Here is a 21,131-nt window from a genome sequence, read left to right on the forward strand (position 1 = left end):
GACATCTTGCACTTATAATTGCTGGCAGAAGACAAAGTATAGAGAGCCTGCCTACACATAAATAGTTCTCCTTATCTATTGAACTATTTCAGTTACAACTTATTCCCAAAAAGTACAACTCATAACACTGGGCTTTATAAGTTTCCGTTGCAGAGAGTGTGATTGAACTCTGTATATTACTGTATTATTATTATTATTGATGATGATGATGATGATGATGATGATGATGATAATAATAATACAGTTTATAATCATTGTTGTTGGCTCAGCCTTCCATCCTTCTGAGGTCAGTAAAATGAAGACCCATATTCCTCCAGTTGTCCTCAAAGAGAGTCTGTGTGAGAGAGTTGATTCAAACCACAGATAGTCCTTGACTTACAACCATAATTGAGCCTGGAAATTATGGTTGTGATGTTTGTAAAAAATATCTGGACTATCTTTGGGGAGCAACATCAATAGCCACTCGGTCTTGTCTGGATTGAGTGCAAGCTTGTTCGCTCCCATCCAGACCCTGACAGCCTCCAGGCACTGGCACATCACTTCCACCGCTTTGCTGAGTTGGCACGGGGCAGACAGATACAACTGGGTATCATCTGTATATTGGTGGTATTTAATCCCGTGCTGGCGAATGATCTCACCCAGTGGCTTCATGTAGATATTAAATAGGAGGGGGGACAGGACCGAGCCCTGCGGCACCCCATATTTAAGAAGCTTAGGGGTCGACCTCTGTCCTCCAACCAACACCGACTGCGACCTGTCCGAGAGGTAAGAGGAGAACCACCGTAAAACGGTGCCTCCCACTCCCACCTCCCCCAGCCATTGCAGAAGGATACCATGGTCGATGGTATCGAAGGCCGCTGAGAGGTCAAGAAGCACCAGGATAGAGGAATGTCCTCTATCCCTGGCCCACCAGAGATCATCGGTCAGCGCAACCAAAGCAGTTTCGGTGCAGTAACCAGGCCTGAAACCCGACTGAAAGGGATCTAGATAGTCTGCTTCATCCAAGGTCTGTCGGAGTTGAAAGGCCACCACCTTCTCAACAACCTTTCCTATAAAAGGGAGGTTGGAGACTGGACGGTAGTTTTTAAGGATAGCTGGGTCCAGAGAAGGCTTCTTAAGGAGGGGTCTTACCACCGCATCCTTCAGAGGCTGCGGGAAAGATCCCTCCTGTAGAGAGGTGTTAACAGTCCTCTGGAGCCAGCCTCGTGTTACCTCCCTGCTGGTCGAAAACTGTTGTTCTGGAGTCTCCTTGTGAGTAGCAGCCATCTGGAGCACACCTGGGCAATCAATTCTGTGTTTATTTAGAGAGGTTCCAAGGAACTATTCTATACATTGGTCTTTGCTGCTATTGTTTGATCTGCTTTCATGGAGCTTTCTTCTGTTAACGGTACTTCTTCTGGAAATCCCATATGTAGTATCTTTCTGGACTTTCTGAAAAAGCCAATTCTGCAAAGAAATTGGAAACACCATATTATGATGAGAAAGGTACTTGATTTAATAACAGTAGGAAAAAATAACAGCATAAAAGAAAAAATGCAGCATAACCTAAATTCAAAATAACATAAATTCAATCCAGTTACTCCCAAATAAGTGGACAGATCTCTGTCACCTCTGTATCAGATTCAGGTTCCTCATGGTAGTCAAGGCTTTTGAGGAGGTCACATGTAGCTGGGCCCAAGTAGTATTACATGTTTCTCCTTTTTAACAGTCTGTCCCCTCCTCAAGAGGTCAGCAGTGGCCCTGGAAGTACTGGACAACTTTCATCCAATTTCTAACCTTCCCCTTTGAAAAAAAATGTTGAGAAGCTAGTAGGCCTACACCTTCAAAGAGCTGTAAAAGAAATAGATTATTTGAACTAGTACAGTCAAATTTCATGCAGATTATATTACAAGATGGCATTGAACATCCATGTGGATTATCTCTGGCTGGCCTGGGACGGGGGTAGTGTGTCCATCTTGACCTTATTTTATTTATTCATTTGTTTATTATTTTTTTATAAATAACCCACATTGGCAAATCCAACACACCTTAATCTTCCTATTTTCTCCACAACAACAAACCTATGAAGGGAGTTTGGCTGAGAGTGACTGGCCCAAGGTCACACAGCTGGCTTTGGGTGATTGATTTTACTGACTTTCAGTATCATCAAACATATCCTGGGCCAGCTGGTGATGGTTGGGGAGTGTGAGGCACATTTTCTCAGTGATTTTCCTCCTTTTTCTAAGTCCAGTTTCTTTGGTGTAGTGGGCAAGAGGTTTAATTATGTCTCAATTTTATGGACAACTACATGAATCAATTGTTCCCTTGTTCTTTAACATTTAAATGACAATTTGGTGAGATTATTTCTTGGCCTGTTGTATGACACTTAGTTGTATATCTTAACTTGTTCAAATGATGCTATGTTGGTGTTTTGAGTACCTAGAGTCTGGATAGAGAAGAATGGCTTCAGATCAATCCTATAAGACCAAGTAGCTGTGGGTTGTAGAGCTCTCTTCATCTAGAGCAGTGATGGGCAACCTTTTTGGCGTGGTGTGTCAAAAATCGGCAAAAAATCGAGCATAACTCGCGTTGTGTGTCACTTCGACAAAAACATAATTTTGCGCAATTTATAGTTTAAACTACAAAAATGTATAATTGCAATATATAATTGTATTTAATAAACCAAAAACAAATTATTTAACATACCTGCTTAGTAACTTCTTTGTTCATCAGTCGATTTCGTATGTTGCCCTTGATATTATTGAACTTGTTTGGGGTGCCGTGAACCAGGGCTGTGGAGTCGGCTGCTTCCAGCTCCACGTCCTCATCAACATGCCGCTCCAGCCCGCCCCTGCTATGAATATTCCTAGTGACGCGAGGGCGAAGAATATGAATATTCATAGCGGGGGCGGGCCGGAGCGGCATGTTGATGAGGACATGGAGCTGGAAGCAGCAGACTCCACAGCCCTGCCGTGAACTGAGATAAGTGTGGTGCGGTCGTAACCGACAGTCCCAGGAGTAGACTCTCTGTGCCGGCCTGACTGGAGAGAGGCGCGCACTGTTCCCGCGCTCCTCTCCTGTGGGTCCTCCCTCGCCGCGCTGATGACGTGTATGCGCACGGCACGCACGCCTTACCAGCAGCCCCTGCGCTCAGAAAGGGGCGGCGGCGATACAGTAAGTGAGTGTGGGCGGGGGAGATCACACGTCCCGCCCCCCCGTTCCTCCAGCACAGATTCTTTCATCCTCGGCGGCCGTGCAGGAGCCGAGGATGAATCGCATGAAATCCTGTGCGTGTCACCCCAAATGGCTATGCGTGTCAGCACTGACACGCGTGTCATAGGTTCGCCATCACTGATCTAGAGAGTTGTTATCTTTAACTCTGGCTGTGGAGACAATTTAGGGGTTCTTCTTCAAGGGTCTCTCTCAGATCCTCATTCTGCACTTTAAAAAGTTTCAGCTCCTTTTACATACTTTTTTTTAGAGATTTTTTAGAGATTTTATTAATATTTGTAGGCCGCCCTTTTCCCTGAGGGGACTCAGGGCGGCTCACATAAAATCAGGGAGGGGGAATACAAACATTGACATAGAGACATATAATAAAATAGCAAGCAACATACATTCATCATTCGGGAGGGGCGCCTATCCTTGTCCCCAGGCCTGACGGGCTAGCCAGTTCTTAAGGGCTGTGCGGAAGGCCTGGACGGTGGAGAGGGTACGAATCTCCACGGGGAGCTCGTTCCAAAGGGTCGGGGCTACTACTGAGAAGGCCCTCCTCCTTGTAGTTGCCAGCCGGCACTGGCTGGCCGATGGAATACGGAGGAGGCCTAATCTATGAGATCTTATTGGTCGCAGGGAGGTAATTGGCAGAAGGCGGTCTCTCAAGTATCCAGATCCACTACCATGCAGGGCTTTATGGGTGACTAATAACACCTTGAAGCGCATCCGGAGATCGACAGGTAGCCAGCGCAGCTCGCGGAGGATAGGTGTTATGTGGGTGAACCGAGGTGCACCCACGATCACTCGCGCGGCCGCGTTCTGTACTAGCTGAAGTCGCCGGATGCTCTTCAAGGGCAGCCCCATGTAGAGCACATTGCAGTATTCCAGCCTAGAGGTCACAAGGGCCCGAGTGACTGTTGTGAGAGCCTCCCGATTCAGGTAGGGTCGCAACTGGCGCACCAGGCGAACCTGGGCGAATGCCCCCCTGGTCACAGCCGTCAAGTGGTGGTCAAACGATAGCTGTGGATCCAGGAGGACTCCCAAGTTGCGAACCCTCTCTGAGGGGTATAGAATTTGACCCCCCAGCCTGAGTGATGGAATATTGATCGAATCTTTGGGAGGGAAGCACAACAGCCACTCGGTCTTTTCTGGGTTGAGCACAAGCTTGTTAACCCTCATCCAGTCCATAACGGCCTCAAGGCCTCGGTTCATCACGTCTGCCGCTTCATTGAGTTGGCACGGGGCGGACAGATACAGCTGGGTATCGTCCGCATATTGATGGTATCTGATCCCGTGCCTGCGGATGATCTCTCCCAGCGGTTTCATGTAGATGTTGAATAGTAGGGGGGATAAGACCGAGCCCTGAGGCACCCCATAAGTTAGGGGCCTAGGGGACGATCTCTGCCCCCCCACTAACACCGACTGCGACCTGTCCGAGAGGTAGGAGGAGAACCACCGCAACACGGTGCCTCCCACTCCCACCTCCCGCAGTCGTCGCAGAAGGATACCATGGTCGATGGTATCGAAAGCCGCTGAGAGGTCAAGGAGGACCAGGATGGAGGAATGTCCTCCATCTCTGGCTCTCCAGAGATCATCGGTCAATGCGACCAAAGCGGTTTCTGTGCTGTAACCGGGTCTGAAGCCTGACTGGAAGGGGTCGAGATAGTTTGCTTCCTCCAAGGACCGTTGGAGCTGGAAGGCCACCACCTTCTCAACAACCTTCCCAAGGAAGGGAAGGTTGGAGACTGGGCGATAGTTATTAAGAACAGCTGGATCCAGAGATGGTTTCTTTAGGAGGGGTCTCACCACCGCCGCTTTCAGTGCGGCAGGGAAGTTCCCCTCCCGAAGAGAGGCGGTAACAACCGCCTGGATCCAGCCTCGTGTCACCTCACTGCTGTTAGTAACCAGCCATGAGGGACACGGGTCCAGTACACAGGTGGAGGCACTTACAGCCCTCATGGCCTTGTCCACATCCCCGGGGGTAACATCCTGAAACTCAACCCAGAGATGTTCTACTTGATCCTCCTGTGCCTCGGCTGGAACTGCGGGGATGGAGTCCAAGTCCGACCGAAACCGAGCAATTTTGTCCGCTAAGAATTGGGCATAGTCCTCAGCTCTGCCCTGCAAGGGTTCCCCCGCTTCCCTTTTATTCAATAGGGAGCGGGTTATCCTAAACAGGGCGGCTGGGCGGGACTCAGCGGACGCAACCAAGGTGGCTATGTGAGATCTTTTCGCTGCCCTAAGTGCCCTGGTGTATTCCTTGGTGCAGGTGGTTACCATTGCTCGGCTCGATTCGGACTTATCGGACCTCCATCGGTGCTCTAGGCATCTCCTCCGGCGCTTCATCTCCCGGAGTTCCTCGGTGAACCAAGGAGGTCTCCGGGATCCGCTGCCTCGGAGGGGCCGTAGTGGCGCAATCCGGTCGAGGGCCTCCGATGCTGCCGAGTGCCAAGCAGCAACCAGAGTCTCTACCGGACTGTGGGTGAAAGTATCAGGAATAACCCCAAGCTCCGTCTGGAACCTTAACGGTTCCATAAGTCGCCTGGGGCGGAACCACCTGGTCGGTTCCTCCTCCCTACAGTGGGGGTTTGGTCTCCGGAAGTCGAGCCTCAGTAGGCAGTGGTCTGACCACGACAGGGGTATGATGTCGTTACCCCTCAGACCAAGATCACAAATCCACTGCTCCGAGAGAAATACGAGGTCGAGCATGTGCCCCGCCGAATGGGTTGGGCCCCGAATTACTTGGGTCAAGCCCATGGCTGTCATGGAAGCCATGAACTCCTGCGCCCCATCAGAGTTTTCACCGAGCGACGGCAAATTAAAGTCCCCCAGGACCATCAACCTAGGGAACTCAATTGCCAGCTCGGCTACCGACTCGAGGAGCGAGGGGAGGGCTGCTGCAACGCTGTTGGGAGGCAGGTACGTTAACAGCAGACCCACTTGACCCTTGAGGTCCAACTTTATCAGCAGAGACTCACACCCGACAAGCTCCGGAGCAGGGACCCTACGAGGAACTAACGACTCCCGGATAACAACGGCCACACCCCCACCCCTTCCCTGGGCTCTCGGCTGGTGTAGCACCTGAAATCCTTCTGGGCACAGCTCTACAAGGGGGACTCCTCCCTCTGGGCCCAGCCAGGTTTCAGTAATACATGCCAGGTCTGCCCTCTCGTCTAAAATTAAGTCCCGGACGAGAGGAGCTTTATGTACCACAGACCTGGCATTTAGCGACAGCAGCCTGAGTCCAGGGTCCTGATCACTTGCGCCATCTGGTCTCGGAGTGGGACTCATAGGGCCGGAAGGAGGGATCTCTGTGATGTAGCGAACCCTCCTTCCCCGGTAATGGCCTGCCCTAAAGTCCCTGCCGTATCTGCCCCTCCCTGTTACGACCGTAATACCCCGACCCTCTCCCGTGTCTCTGGTCCCCTCAACCACCCCCATGGCCCCCGCATCTCCCGGCAGGTCCTCCGAATCATACATACCCATGCACTCCCCCAAACAGTCCCCACGTAAAAATTAAAAACACAAAAATTTACAACAATATGATAATAAAAAGTGGGACATTCATTCATCTCATACGTATCTCATGCATATCCCATACAAAGAGAGAAGAGAAAGATGAAAGAAAAGAAAGAAACTAAAATAGTAGCGCAGTTGATTAAAATTTAAGGTGCGAGTTCAGATGGCAAAGTTGGCTCTTAATGTTCGGAGTTAATGTTCGCAGCCAGGTCCAAAATTTCCTTCTGGGGGTAAAACCAGTATAATAGTGATGGTAACAGTCAGGGCTAAGAAAAAACAGGATCACAGGCCCTAACTATATGGGTGAGGGAAGTCAGACAGTCAAAGTCCAGAATGGCAGGAAACCAATGTTGGTAAAAAAAGTAGCGTTGAAACCAATGTTGATGGAAAAGGCAGCGTTGGAGAAGATGGTAAAGATGGTGCTGATGGTATTGGGATAGAAGCTCCAAAGGGGCTAAGATGGAGTCTCTTAACAACAACGGGCGGCAATGATCGTACCAACCAGGACTAGATCGTGAGTCCAATGTCCAATGTCCAGTAGCCGTGAGTAAGGAACCATATGGTAAAGTCCCGTATAAATAAGAGCGAACTGAAGGCCAGGGAGAAAAGGAGAGGCCGTGCTGTAAAAAAGGCCTAGGGGGTAGATTAAGGGGTTGTGGTAATGGCCGCAAGGCCAGCTGCCAGGTCTTATACCGCCCCATATCAAACCAACTACCCCTCTATAAAGTCAACAACAGAGTCTAAAGAGATTCCAAGAGAAAAACAGGGCCAAAGATGTCGAAAAACGCCAAAAACATCCAGTAGTATAATCCACCAGAGTAGAAAGGGAGGGGGGGGTGCCTAAAGAGACTACAGCAGCCGGGAGAAAACCAGCTGCCTTGCCTCCTCCAGCAACGTTCGAATCACCCACCTCCTTTGAATAACAATAGTCCTCCGGAGACAACTAAGCACCAGGGTCCTCCCAATCAGCAAAGGAAATAGGGCTAAAGCTAGGACCATAAAAGGTCGTAAAACGCTGGTCCAAGCTGCTTGTGGGTGACTAAAACGCCTAAGGCTTAAAACGCCGAAGCAAAGCCTTTAGCGCAGCGCCGCCATTCCGCCAGCCTAGACGAGCGCTGCAAAGCACACTCCGGGCTGCTGCGTGGGACAGAGGACGTTTGAGAGTGTCGACCCTCCGAAAGGTTGTTCATTCAGCTCCCCAGGATCTCGCTCCGTTGCAGGGACCCTGTTTTGTAAGGCTCCGATCCAGAACGGCGGTTTATTTCGGCGTTTTTTTGCTCCACCGGACGGAGCAAAAGAAACCAGCGGCCATCCTGCCTCGCAGGCTTTCATTGAAGAGACTTTCATTGAAGGCTATCTTCTTTCTGAATTCCTTGGTCACCTCCATATTGGATTATCGCAATTCTGTATACTTGGGATAGCACTTGAAAAGCATTCGGAAGCTGCAGCTGGGCAAGAGTGAAAAATACCAGAGCTACATGAGCTGCACTGGCTCCCAATATGCTTCCAGATGCAATTCAGGTGCTGTTATCCTTACATTGCATGGAGCCAGATTATTTATAACGTTGCCTAACTTTGATTCTAGCCAGCTTATTAGTTCTAGCCGGATAGGCATGTTCTGAGTCCCTTCAGTGAAATAAGTTACTAGTAAATGGAAAGTGCTCTTAAGAACTGATTACCAGTAGGTAAGTTTTAATTTTACCTGAAAAATATAGTTATACACCGACAACAGAATATTAGGTGGAAGTGGCTCTTCATTAACAATCATGGCAGATTCTTGGTAATTAACTGTTAAATAAATTTGTCTTGATCTATTTTCTCCCATTTTATGAATTGTACGAGCAGGAATAATATCTGTATTGTGACAGATTAAATCAGCAATTTGTTTAGTGAACTGGAATCTTTGACAATTTGTGTTTCATTCTGTGGGACGAGTATTTCTTGGAGAAATCCATTGGGTACGGGAGGAGGACAAGGTCAAAGCTAAACTCTCTTAATGCATGTAATATCTGAAACAATTTTGGCCATGCTAAAATATTCTAAACTATGTATGTATAGGAGGTTAATGGATACATTTTAAGGTGTCTATATTCTTGCAGATATCCTCTTTTTTTCATCCAACACAAAGTGAAATAACAAGCCTTGACAGTGGAAATATAGATGATGTTTTAAGTAAGTATTGTTTAATGCTTATACAGGACATTTATTTATTAATTGCCTTGATTCATATAGTTTCCTATCTCACAGTTGTGACTCTTGATGGCATAGACAGGATGACACTCAACAACCAAAGATAGCAATAACAATAAAAACAACCACATAGCATAGTTAAGGGAAATGAGACTCAGATCACATAATTTTAGTCATGTCAAAGAAACCACAGTGTTGGAGTCAGTCATTCTGTAGGATCCATGCCTAAGACACAGTTAGATCTTCAGGGATTGAAAAAATAGTAAGATTAGGCCAAATAAATTTGTTGCGATATGATGTTTCAAAAGCAAGCACTGTGATAGGTAGGCCCACTTCCTTAATACATAATAGATGGGAGCCAGAACATGGTCAACTTGCCAGATCAGGTCAGACAGAAAAAAATGGAGAAAGGTGGTCCCAAAAGTAAGGTGACCCCATGCAATTTAAGGCTTTAATCAAAACTTTGAATTACAGCCAAAAGCCTACTGGGAACCAAAGCACCAGTGTAACATGGACAAACTGAAGTGTTCTTATAACTGCTTACACTGCCACAATCTGGACCAGCTCTTCTGAGTGAATTTCATGGGCAGCCTTAAGTATATTGCTGTAATTCATCTGGTGAGCAAAGTATGGGTGACTTTATGTCATGGTCCAAGAAAATATGTCAAGATAAATCTGTACAAAAATTCTGCTTGCTGTGATTTCTATATCAAATTGCATATGAGATTTGTGCAATCCCATTAACAATATGGATGGAAAATCTTTGGATTTGGGAAGTTTTGAAACCCAAAGTTGGTTTTGCTGTTTTTTATTTTACTTATATGGCCAAACTTATATGGCCATTTATCTCATATAATGATTCCAGGTGGTAACCAACCCTATGCTGATGGATTATATTACTGAGCAACTTCATATAGATAGTTAAACAAGAATGGGAAGAGTACATAATGGGGAACCACCATAGAGGAGGAGACTTTTATCAACTCTCGCCTATCAAACTGGTCCTGACCCTGAAGGAAGGAAAAGAACTACAATATAATATTGTAGTATACAATATTCTACCCCTCATTCTCAACAACCTGGGTCAGTCCAGAAGAATAACGAGATTGATAATTGAAAGTTGCTGAGAGATTAAAGAGAGTGAGGATGGATCTACCACCCCTATCAGAAGTCATCCACAAGTAAATCCTATTTCAGTTTCCATGTGCAGATTTGAATCATGAATCGTGATAACAAGAGGTATCATAGGTGCAACAGATTCAAAGACACAGCCATACCTTTATTCCAGCAATAACCAAGATCTTGATCAAATTATACATCCAGCCTTTAGGAAGCCCCAATCCATCAGATGCTTTCAGCAGATTGGCATAATAAATCCTTTTCCTTGTGGTGATGAGCAGCACTAAAGGAATCAGAAAGTGATAATCACTGTCACTTTCCTAAGACAAAAGATAGATCTAACACTTGACCATCATATGCTGGATCTTAGATACTCTGGATTAGATCTATATTTGCTACTGTATCTGTGTCCATTTGTATCCAAGGTTGAAGCTTATAAAATTTCATTGCCAACTTGGCCACTAAATCAAAAATCTAGATTTGGCAGTTGCTATCCACAGCAAAGCTAATACAGTAACAACAATTCCAATTGATCCCTAAAGCCCAGCTTTAGATATAGAGTCTCGCAATCAATCTGCAAGGCAGCACCTCTAAAACCCTCAACAGTAGCTTGAATGATACTCCACTGCCGCAACCCTATTCGCTTGGCTGATCTAATGCCACACTTGAAATCAAGATGGCCAAATTTCTCAGAGAGGAAAGCTCCCACCCCAAGTCCAGGACTTGATAATAAACAGCTATCTCATTTGCACGTCACAGATAAGAAGAGTTTTATTACCAGATGAAGTCATTCAGTAGAGGTAATTGAAAGCCCAAACCTCCAACGGTCCAGTGACTAGATATTGGAGGAGAGATTAGGGGGGTAGAAAGAGAAACCTAAGAGCTTCCATGGGTTTAATGAAAAATGGACAGCCATGTAATTTTTTAAATAAATAAACCAGTATAAGAAATTGCCTATCCCCATGTGGTATCACCCTCATGTTTCTATCTGCCCATAATTTAATGTTCCTGCTTGTCCCGTCTTCCCACCAACTAAACCTTGTACCTGCCTAAAACCAAACCTTTATTAAATATAGGCTTGAGTTCTGTTCCTGAAGTTGATTGTGAATTCATTGAGTTAGGCTTTGATTGAACAGCCAGATTTTAAAATATTCTAGAAGAAGCATTTTAGAATGACTACATTTCTTATTCATAAATGAAACCTTGAGTATATTTGCACAATATTGATGGAAAAATATTTAGAAGCCAATGACATTTATAAGTATATACATTTATAATGTAAAATCAGATTGCATGAGTAAGGTTTTAAAATACTCTTTTTGGAACTTTTTTATTGCTACGAATAGAAGGGAAGCTTCTATTGATAATACAAATTCCAAAGCAAAAACCTTGGCTATATTGTTATGCTTTAATCAAACTAAATTGGTTAATGAATCTTACTGATTTTGGTGCGGCTATGGTGTGTGTCTAATGATGCTCAGAAAAATAATGCTCTGTAGCACCTTCAAAATAGGTATTACAAGGTGTCCATATGGAACAGCTTTTTGCAAACCTTTAAAACTGCTGTGGTTTTTCCAGGTTACCTGTGTGGCACTAAAGTAGCTGCATTTTTCAAAGCAGCCATATGAATTTGGAAAAAATATCTTTCAAAGTGTTTGCACCGCCCAAATCCCTAATTTTGTCTGACACTGAAACATTATAAATTGGTTTTATTGTTATCCCCTGTGATGTGGTTCAAAAAAGCCTAAGTGAATGTTAATCCCACTTACTATGTCTGCTGCTGGTCATATGAAAATGCAGCAAAGATCCTAAAACGTTCATAGGAAATTTGGGGTTATTGTAAATCTTAACTTTGGAGTGTGAAAGTCTGTGTTTGAAAATTTGGAAGATTGGTGTGGATGTTCTCACAAAATGGTTGCCATATTGGGTGTTGTGCAGTTACAAACATTTTATTTCCCAGATCAATCAGGGTAAAATAAAGAAATCTGGACCAAAACACCATAACGAAGAAATTTAAATTCTTCAAAGCTCAAATGTAATGTTCCAAAATACAAAACAACTTATTAAACAGAAGAATTGTGGATTTTGCTCTTTCACAAAAGACAGAATTAATGACGTTCAGAATCAAGTAAGTTCACCAGAAACTGGAGACAAGGCAAGGGCAAGTTACCATATCAAATACCTGCCCCTATGAAGGACAGCAAAAACTAATTTTCATAGGCAAAGCTATTTTGCACTCTTTCATCCTTTGCTCTCTCAACCTTACATAAAAAAACAAAACAACTGTAGTTTAAGTAACTAGTTTAAATTCAGTTAATCTAATAATTATGTAATCTGTAATAGAAACAATATTACTTTTTATGAACTCTGGTTTATCCAAATTTGTTTGTGGCTCTTCTGAAAATGATAATTTCATTATTCTTTTTGTGTGCTGTTGATTTAATATTTTATGTGTTGGCTTTGTGATGTCACAAACATTAATTAATTTTTCTTTTTCCCAGACAATGCAGATGTTGCATTAGTGAATTTTTATGCTGATTGGTAAGTATTTCTATACAATCATATATTTTTATTAATAGCAAATTTTGGATTATTTTCTTTTTTTAAAAAGCATTTATAAATCTAAGATAAACAAAAACTTTGAAATATAAATTTACTACTTTTCAAACTAAATATATAATCATATTTTTTCTTATCAGTATTCAAAGGTATATTGTATTATAATTATACTTTATTATTCAGGAATGATTTTATAAAACAGAGAAACTTTTTTTCCTTCTTTCTTATTGCCAAGAGAAATAGCCCCCTACCTCAAGATTAGGAAGATATTCAATTTATCATGATTCATTAATTTCTCTAGGTAAAGAAATTTCTTGTGTAATGTACAGCAGAACATTTGCTTTCAGTAATTCTGTATGATAATACAATGTGAAATCTTCTAATATCTTATTTTTAGAAAATGCCTCTTATTTTGTATCTTTCCTTTTAACAGGTGCCGTTTTAGTCAAATGCTACACCCTATATTTGAGGAAGCTTCTAATGTAATTAAAGAAGATTTTCCAGATAAGAATCAAGTTGTATTTGCCAGAGTAGATTGTGATCAGTACTGTAAGTAAACTGCTTTAAGAATTTGTTTATGTTTTAAACATCTAGTTGAAAAAAATCAGATGTTGTTGGAATAATCTAAAATCTTGTAGTGAGTGACTGAACAAAGATATGTTGTTAATTTAAAAAAGTGATTTTGTGCCATAAATATGAATTTTTAGCAAGCAAATATATAGATTTTTCTCTCTTACAATCTGTCCCTAATGTGGTATTTCAGGTCTTCCAATGGTTCATCTATCACCGCTATAATGAAGTCAGTCCACAGAACAAATTGCATTTACAATATAAATAGCATCTTCCTTTATGCAAATGCAGTGTCTGCAGGAAATATAAATAGGCCCTTTTTCCTAACTTCATTCAGAATGGTCAGCCTAACATAGCTATCTTATTTTGATGTACAATTGATCAGGCATGCTACAGATTTTAGCAACTGGTTTGCTAAGGCACAGCAAATGATAAGATTATTGATGACTTTTACTATGCTTGATGTCTAGTAACAAAATATTTGCCTGCTTTTAGAGCCAATATAAATATGTTTTTCTGAAGAATGTGTGGAACCTTAATGGGATCCTAGAAATAGCTGAACTCTTTTTTAAATTTTAATCACATTTCTAAAATTAGAAGTAGAAGGTGGTATAAGAGGTATGTTAGTTAAAAATTAAGTATACCACATTTTTATTAAATCACAATTTAATGAGTTCAATAATAAATAATATTGTAATAGTGTGGAAAAGAAAGTATTAAAAATGATCTCTTATTTGATAGTGAATGTGATGTTCTAAAAATAAGTAGGTAGTAATCAAGAATAAGTCAAGCAATCATATGCTTTTTTTCTCCGGTTGAATGAGATGCTGCTGCTAATGAATCATTTTATGCCGTGAGTTGTGGAATACTAAAAAGTGAGCTTGGAATATAAATTTACAATGTGATGTTACTACACTATAACACTGTGCCCATTTAATTTTTCTACATATTCTTTACCCAGCATTTTTAAAAATAGACCTTTGCCTCCATCATATCAATAATAATTAATGGAACAGTAACATTAGCTTCGACTATTCTAGATAAGAATTCTCATCTTCTTTTCCCCCTGCCAGTTGAAATCTCTATTAGTATGTCAGAGATAGAATTATTTTTTAAAATGATGCTTAGGTAGTCATTCATTCATCTTCAGTAAAACATTTAAATAATTGGCAACAGTAATAAGACTACATGCATTGATTTGGCAGAGCAATTTGAATTCTATAATACAAACTTCAAATGATACTGTGAAACCAAATGGCTGCAACATTTTGTATCAGTTGAAATTTCTGTATTGTACCTGGATATGCCTCCATTGTGCTCATAATAGAAACCAAGCCTCAAGTTACTATTCTTAACCCCCATGACAGTATATATATATATATCACTGTTCTGTAGTCACTTTTATCTAGATTTGGGCTTCTTCTTACTTCCTCTTTTACCACATTGGGTGTCGAGGGAAAGACAGCTAGTTGTGTCCATGCTACATCAAAGATTCTATTTAGTCATCTGATGTTACTTCCCCCACTGCTTGGATTATTTCTGTTGCTAGCCTATCTATTCCCAGTGGTTTATATTTAGGTAATCCTTTCAGAATTCTTGCTATTTCTTCAATCAATATTTCTTGTCTAGTGCTATTGTAGTGGCAGACTTATGTGGTTTCTTCATCATACTCTCCTAGCGGGTTGAGGAATTCTTTGAAATGTTCTCGCCACCTTTCTATTACTTCTGATGATTGTATTAATGGACTTCTTATCATTAACTGTTTCTGTGTGGTTATAATTCTCTCTTTTCTACTTTGGATTTCTTAGTAAAATGTTCTGCAGGCTTTCTCTCATTGTCTCCTACTGATTTTCTGAAGCATTCCCAGGATTCTGTTTTGCTTTCTTCATTATCCGGTTGGTATCTGTGGATTGTAATCTATAGTTTACATAATCTTTCCCTTATTTTATCCAATATTTATATAACTCTTTTTTTTCAACTTTACTGCTTCTTTATCCTCTTCATATCATGTGTTTGCTCACATTCCGTCTTCTTCCACTTTTCATTTTTCTGCATAGATTTTCTGCAATGTTAAGCATGGTTGTTCTGTATTCTTTCCATTTATCCTCCACGTTTTCCACCTCTGGTGGCAGTTGATTAAATGCTGCCTCCACATTTTATTGTAGTTGTTCTACTGCTTCTTGTTTAATTATTTCCTAGTTTTTATTTAGTCTTTTTCTGTTAATATTAAATGTATACTTTCTTGCTGTTAGCTCTACAATCTTATGATCAGTGTTACAGATCACAAGTTGGAAATTGCTTTTACATCAAGCTTTCTGTATCTTTTTTATACTCTTATTAATATATAATCAATCTGACTTTTAATTGCAATGTCATTCTTATCATGCCGTATATAACATTGTAACTCTCAACATTAGTGTATTAGTGAAAAAAAGATGATGTTGGCTGCATAAATCCAGTATCTTTTGCCCATTTTTGTTCCTTTCACTGTTCTTACTGTTCTTAGCAGCATGTGAGCCAATGAACTGCTTATACTTCTTCAAGTATAATGGTAGAGTGGTAGTACCCACTCTACCATTGAAAACACCCATTAGATACAGTAGCTTCTGTTTTCTTTATTTCCTCAAATAGTTTACCAAAGAAATCAACCTTTTAAAAATTTGTGTAATTATCATTACATGAGGCGTACACTAAGAAGTCCACTCCATTCTTTGCTGTGCCCTCCTGAGTAGATAAATGTATCTTTTATGAACTGTCTTACTACCATGGCCTTTGTGTCTTACATTGATTAGTTCTATTATCTTGATCCCTCTTCTTTCCATTTTTTCCCAATATTTCTTCTGTTTTATTTTCCAAGCTAGTTATATCCAGAGTTCCTGTTTTATACTTCGCTGCCCTGTCTCTTGGTCCTGTGATATTGCCACAATCATTTCTTATTGGATCAGTCCACTTGTATCTCATTTGGATTTTGTCAGCGTATGTAGCGATCCAGGCAGCACACAAGCAAATAATTTAGCAGGATTCATTATATAGAAGAAACTTCTTATACACAACAATATAAAACATGATGCATATATACAATACCCATGCAGCTCATGCAATGTGGTAGAAGAAGTAGCAAGTACTCTCAAGCAAAGACCGAATTCTCACAGCACAGAACAGTTAAACTAAGCTAAGCCTAGGCTCCAAGCCAGCTCACATGGTTCATACAACAAATCCTGTGTCTCAGTCACCAAACAGTTCCCGTTGGCTGACTTGTTGCTATGGCTATTTCAGTTCATAAATTCTTATACACTAACAGATTTGTGTAACTACCGTATTTATCGGCGTATAACACGCACCGGCGTATAACACGCATCCCCCATTTTAACACAAAAATTTGAGTAAAAATTTTTTTCATTAAAAATAAATGACTTGGAAGCTCGGAACTTAATGTTGGATTAAAATTTATAACATTAGAACATGAATTATAACATTAACTCCTCAACATAAAGTGCCTTCCTTCCTTCCCTCCCTCCCATCCCTTTCTTTATGTTTTCTTCATGCTTTCTTTTCTTTTTCCTCTGCTCTTTTTAAATCCCCCCCCTTCTTCTCCTCCTCTACATTTAGGTTGGATTAGTTTGTACAACGGTCATCAAACTTCTGAAGTAAAAATAAATAAATAAATCATATTTAAGAAGAAGAAGAAAAAGGAAGACGTTTTTAGTTAAGTCAAACGTTTTAATAAAAGTTTCATCTTTTAAGATTTGTCCAACACATCCAATTGTAACCTTAACAGTAAAGAATATCACCCCAGCTGCTAAAGGTTCAACCAGTCTGAGAACCATTGAAAAGACAACAGTGCAAAATCCAAAAGACACAACTTCCTCACCGCCATTGCTTTGGTACCAAATCTTTGAGGAAGGGGCTCCAGAAAGAAGGAGGAGGAGGAGGAGGAGGAGGAGGAGGAGAGAGAGTTTCTTCCTGCAAAGCCCTTCTGGCGTCAAGCGGAACTCTCGGGTTGTCCGAAGGGCTTTGCAGGAAGAAACGCGGCTGGAGGTGCCAGGACGGTCCTGGCTGTGGGGCGCAGACTCGGTAAAAGCTCTCTTTGGTTCCCTCCTCCTCCCCCTCCTTCCACAGTCTGTGTGACGCTGCCGCCAGGCTGAGAGCTGCCGCTGAAACAAGTTTGGGGAGGTCCTTTGCAGGCAGCCAGTTCTAGCTGCCTGCAAAGGACTTCCCCACGTTTGCTTTGAAAGAAACCTCTGCGCGGGGGTTTCTTGCCACCTTAGAGGGAACAGTGGACCCGGCGTATAACACGCAGTATCGGCGTATAACACGCAGGCAGGGTTTAAGCTTGCAATTTTAGTTTTAAAACTGCGTGTTATACGCCGATAAATACGGTATATATTATCCATAGCCAGCTTGCTGGCTCTGTTGCTTCTTCACTACAGTCCCTTTATCCAGGCCATTTTCAGGGTGATCTAGGTATGGATGTTGCTCTGTATTAGCTGTGATCTCATGTAGTACATCTACCTTCATCCTAAACACTACCTTAACACTTTTAGGAGTATTTCCATCTTATTTTGATTCAATTTCAATTTGTTTTCCTTCCATCTAGCCAATTATTTCCTATAAGGAAAACATTCACTGATATCTACCATTATCTAATGATCTAGACAAAGATACAGGAAGTCCTCATTTAATTACCAGTCACTTAAAGTTGTAATGGACACTCCCAGAGGTCCTTCCAATGACCCTCCTTGTGGTCAGATGATTGTACCATGTTTTCCTGAAAATAAGACAGGTATTATTTTTGAGGTGCAGGAGGTGACGAGTGTGGTCACCTCATGGCTGATGCTGTGTTGCAATATTTTCAGGGAGGGCTTATTTCCGGGGGAGGGCTTAGTTTAGTGCATGCGCTCAAAAGCCCGATTGGGCTTATTATCTGGGGAGGTCTTATTTTCAGGGAAACACAGAGTATGTTGGGTGTTTGGCAACCAGCTCACATCCACAGCCATTTTCAGGATTCCATTGTCAAATGATTGCAATTTTCGGCACTTTTTGCCAGTTTCTGGCATTTATTTCCAGTTCCAGCAAAAACACCCATTAATGGCCACAGTATTTGCTTAATGACTGCTGCAAACATATCATAAAATCAAAAGGGTCACTTGGTGAACCCATCATCTGACTGTAATTCCAGGTTCAATTAAGGTTGTAAGTTGAGGACTAACAACAAATACATTTTAGTGCCATCAATATGTTAGTAATGGCTTAAAATTTTCTGAAAATCTGTTTTAGTGGTTTCATTTCCTCCCTTTTTTATGACCCTGTAATCCCTTAGTTCAGGGTAAAATCAGAACAACTGAATAGAATTGAGAAAATACTGTGGCTATTAATGGGTGTTTTTGCTGGAATTGGCCTTTGACTGACACATCAACATTTTCTGATATAAATGAAACCATTACAAAGCAATGTACCACTTCTCAGATTATCAAGCGGCCACAAATGTAATCATGATTACTGGTACTAAAGGTTATTGAGATTATTTTCTCTCTCTCTCTTCCTCCTTCCCTCCCATTCTCTCATTTGAGGATGTTCACAACAGCTGTTTTAGGTATCATAAGCATTTTAAACAAATGGCTGAAAATCAATAGGATAGAAAACTAAAAAAAATAATAATCAAATTTTCTCTCCTAGATGCCCGCTAGCCCTTCATACCCTCATTCAGCTACCTCCTTTGGGATAATGACTTAATAATTCTCTCTACCAGTGCTAGTCTTCCAGGGTTTCACCTGCTTTTTATATCCTAAATGCAAAAAGCAAAATACCACGGGCTCCCATAATGTGGCAAGTTGTATATGATCAGAGTCCTCCTATCCTTGGAAAATAGACCAGAAGATTAAAAAAAAATGAAACAGTATTTAAAAAGAAGAAAAGATAAAGTGTTATTTTCAATTTACAGTATTACCAAAGATAGCATTCTGTATTTTAAAAAAGATAAATTTCAGAGCTGTCCAATTGACAGAAGAATAGATATTTTGAAGAAATATGAAAGACAGTAGAATGGTATATATAGATCATGAGAGGCAGTTTGGTGTAGTGGATAAGGCTTCAGGCTAGAAAACTGTTAGTTCCAGTTCTGCCTTATGCACAAAGCCAGCTGGACAACCTTTCTTTAGACACTTTCTCTCAGTCATAGGAAGAAGGCAATGAAAAATCACTTCTGAAAAACCATATCAAGAAAACTGGAAAAATTTGTCCGGTCTCCAAAAATTGGATATAACAGAATAAGAAGGAGCCTTAGAGGTCTTTTAATCCAACCTCCTGCTCAAGCAGGAGGCCCCATATCACTTCAGACAAATAGTTCTCTTCTTAAAAACTTCTGCAGATGGAGCACCCATGAATTCTGGAGGCAAGCCATTCCACTGATTAATTTTTCTCACCGTTGGAAAATTTGTCCTTAATTCTAGATCGGATCTCTCACTAGTTTAATCCATTACTTCTTGCTCTAGCCTCAGGTGCTTTTGAGAATAGGTTGACCCTCTCTTCTCCGTGACAGCCCTTTAAATATTGGAAGATTATTACCCTGTTTCCCTGAAAATAAGACCTCCCTGGATAGTAAGCCTAATGGGGCTTTTGAGCACAAGCTTTAATATAACCCCTTCCCCGAAAATAAGCCCTTCCCAAAAATATTGCAACACATCAACAGCCATGAGGTGACCACGCTCGCTGTCTCCTGCACCTCAAAAATAATAAGATCTCCCTGAAAATAAGGCGAAGCACTTATTTTGGGCAGAGGGGGTGGTTCCAAAAGAAAATAAGACCCTGTCTTATTTTCAGGGAAACACTGACTGTTTCTCCAGTCCTTTCCTTTGTTAGACTAGAAATTCCAGTTCCTGCAATTGTTCATTGTACACTTTAGCCTCCAGTCTTCTTAATCATCTTTATTCCTCTTCTCTGCACTTTTTATAGAATCTCAACATCTTTTTTGTATAATGGTGACCAAAACTATCCTGTATTCCAACAGTATGGACTTACCAGTGCAGATAAAATTACATTAATAGCTCACATGATTTGTTACTATCCCCCCCTTATTGCTGCCTAATTGGGTTGTGTTTTTTTTTTGCAGTTGCAGCATATTGGTGGCTCACATTTAAATGGTTGTCTACTAGGTCACTTCTAGATTCCTCTTACAGTTACTGCTGCTGAGCAAGCTACTACCTATTCTATACCTGGGCATTTGGTGGTGGTGGCATTTTGCCTGTTTAAAATTTTACTTTTTTTACTACTGAAAAAGTGGTGAAGGGGCCTGTGCCTGTCAAAATCCTTCTGGATCTTGAACGTATCTTCTAAAGTGTTGGCTATTCCTACCAGCTTGCTAACATATGTAAATATGATGAATTCCACCTCTAGCTCTCATCTAAATTGTTTATGAAGATGTACTGGACTTAATTGGTACCCCAGTTCATCCTTCTTCCAGGTAGATGTAATTCAATGTGAGGTTGGTCATCTAGCTACAAATCCATCTAGTAGTGATGTTGTTTAACCCACATTTTTCCCTTTCTTTTTTCCAGAAATTTTTTTTTAATTCTCCTACATACCATTTTAAATATACATTCACATAATTATTTTTCTCCTTTACATTTATCATTCTTATACATTTATTATTCCATTTTATGGGTTATAATATACATACACAGTTTGGGTTGCTTTGCTTACCATCCCTTCCTCCTGTTCTAACACTACCTTATTTTCCATTTCTTTCTCCCACTCTCCCTTCTCTACTTTCCTCCTTCCTCCTCTCCTTTCCCTTCCTTCTTCCCTTACCTTTCTCCTACTCCTACTCTTCCTCTTCCCCTACCTACCCTCTTTCCTTCTCTTCCTCTCCCTTCCATCCTCCTCTCCTTACTTCTTTCTTCTTTCCCCCATCTTCCTTTCATTCTCTCCTCTTCTCTCTCTTTCTTTTCTATTATTATAGGTGTCTCTTTCAGGTCTCAGTT

The 21,131-nt window shown here is 41.4% G+C and overlaps 1 protein-coding gene across 3 annotated transcripts in view; it reads left to right on the forward strand.

The window, feature by feature from the left end:
* The window catches only part of ERP44 (endoplasmic reticulum protein 44), a 72,111-nt gene that overhangs the window by 14,081 nt on the left and 36,899 nt on the right, over positions 1-21,131 (forward strand). The window contains exons 2-4 of one of the 3 annotated variants that reach the window (XM_032235716.1): positions 8,814-8,886; positions 12,525-12,564; positions 13,016-13,131. In XM_032235716.1, the coding sequence (XP_032091607.1) occupies positions 8,814-8,886; positions 12,525-12,564; positions 13,016-13,131 (229 nt within the window). Of the gene's footprint in view, positions 1-8,813; positions 8,887-12,524; positions 12,565-13,015; positions 13,132-21,131 lie in introns of those variants that run through there. The other 2 variants (XM_032235717.1, XM_032235715.1) reach the window with 2 other exon arrangements.

The sequence above is a fragment of the Thamnophis elegans genome, chromosome Z (genome assembly GCF_009769535.1).
Source record: "Thamnophis elegans isolate rThaEle1 chromosome Z, rThaEle1.pri, whole genome shotgun sequence".
In the NCBI taxonomy this organism is placed as follows: domain Eukaryota; kingdom Metazoa; phylum Chordata; class Lepidosauria; order Squamata; family Colubridae; genus Thamnophis; species Thamnophis elegans.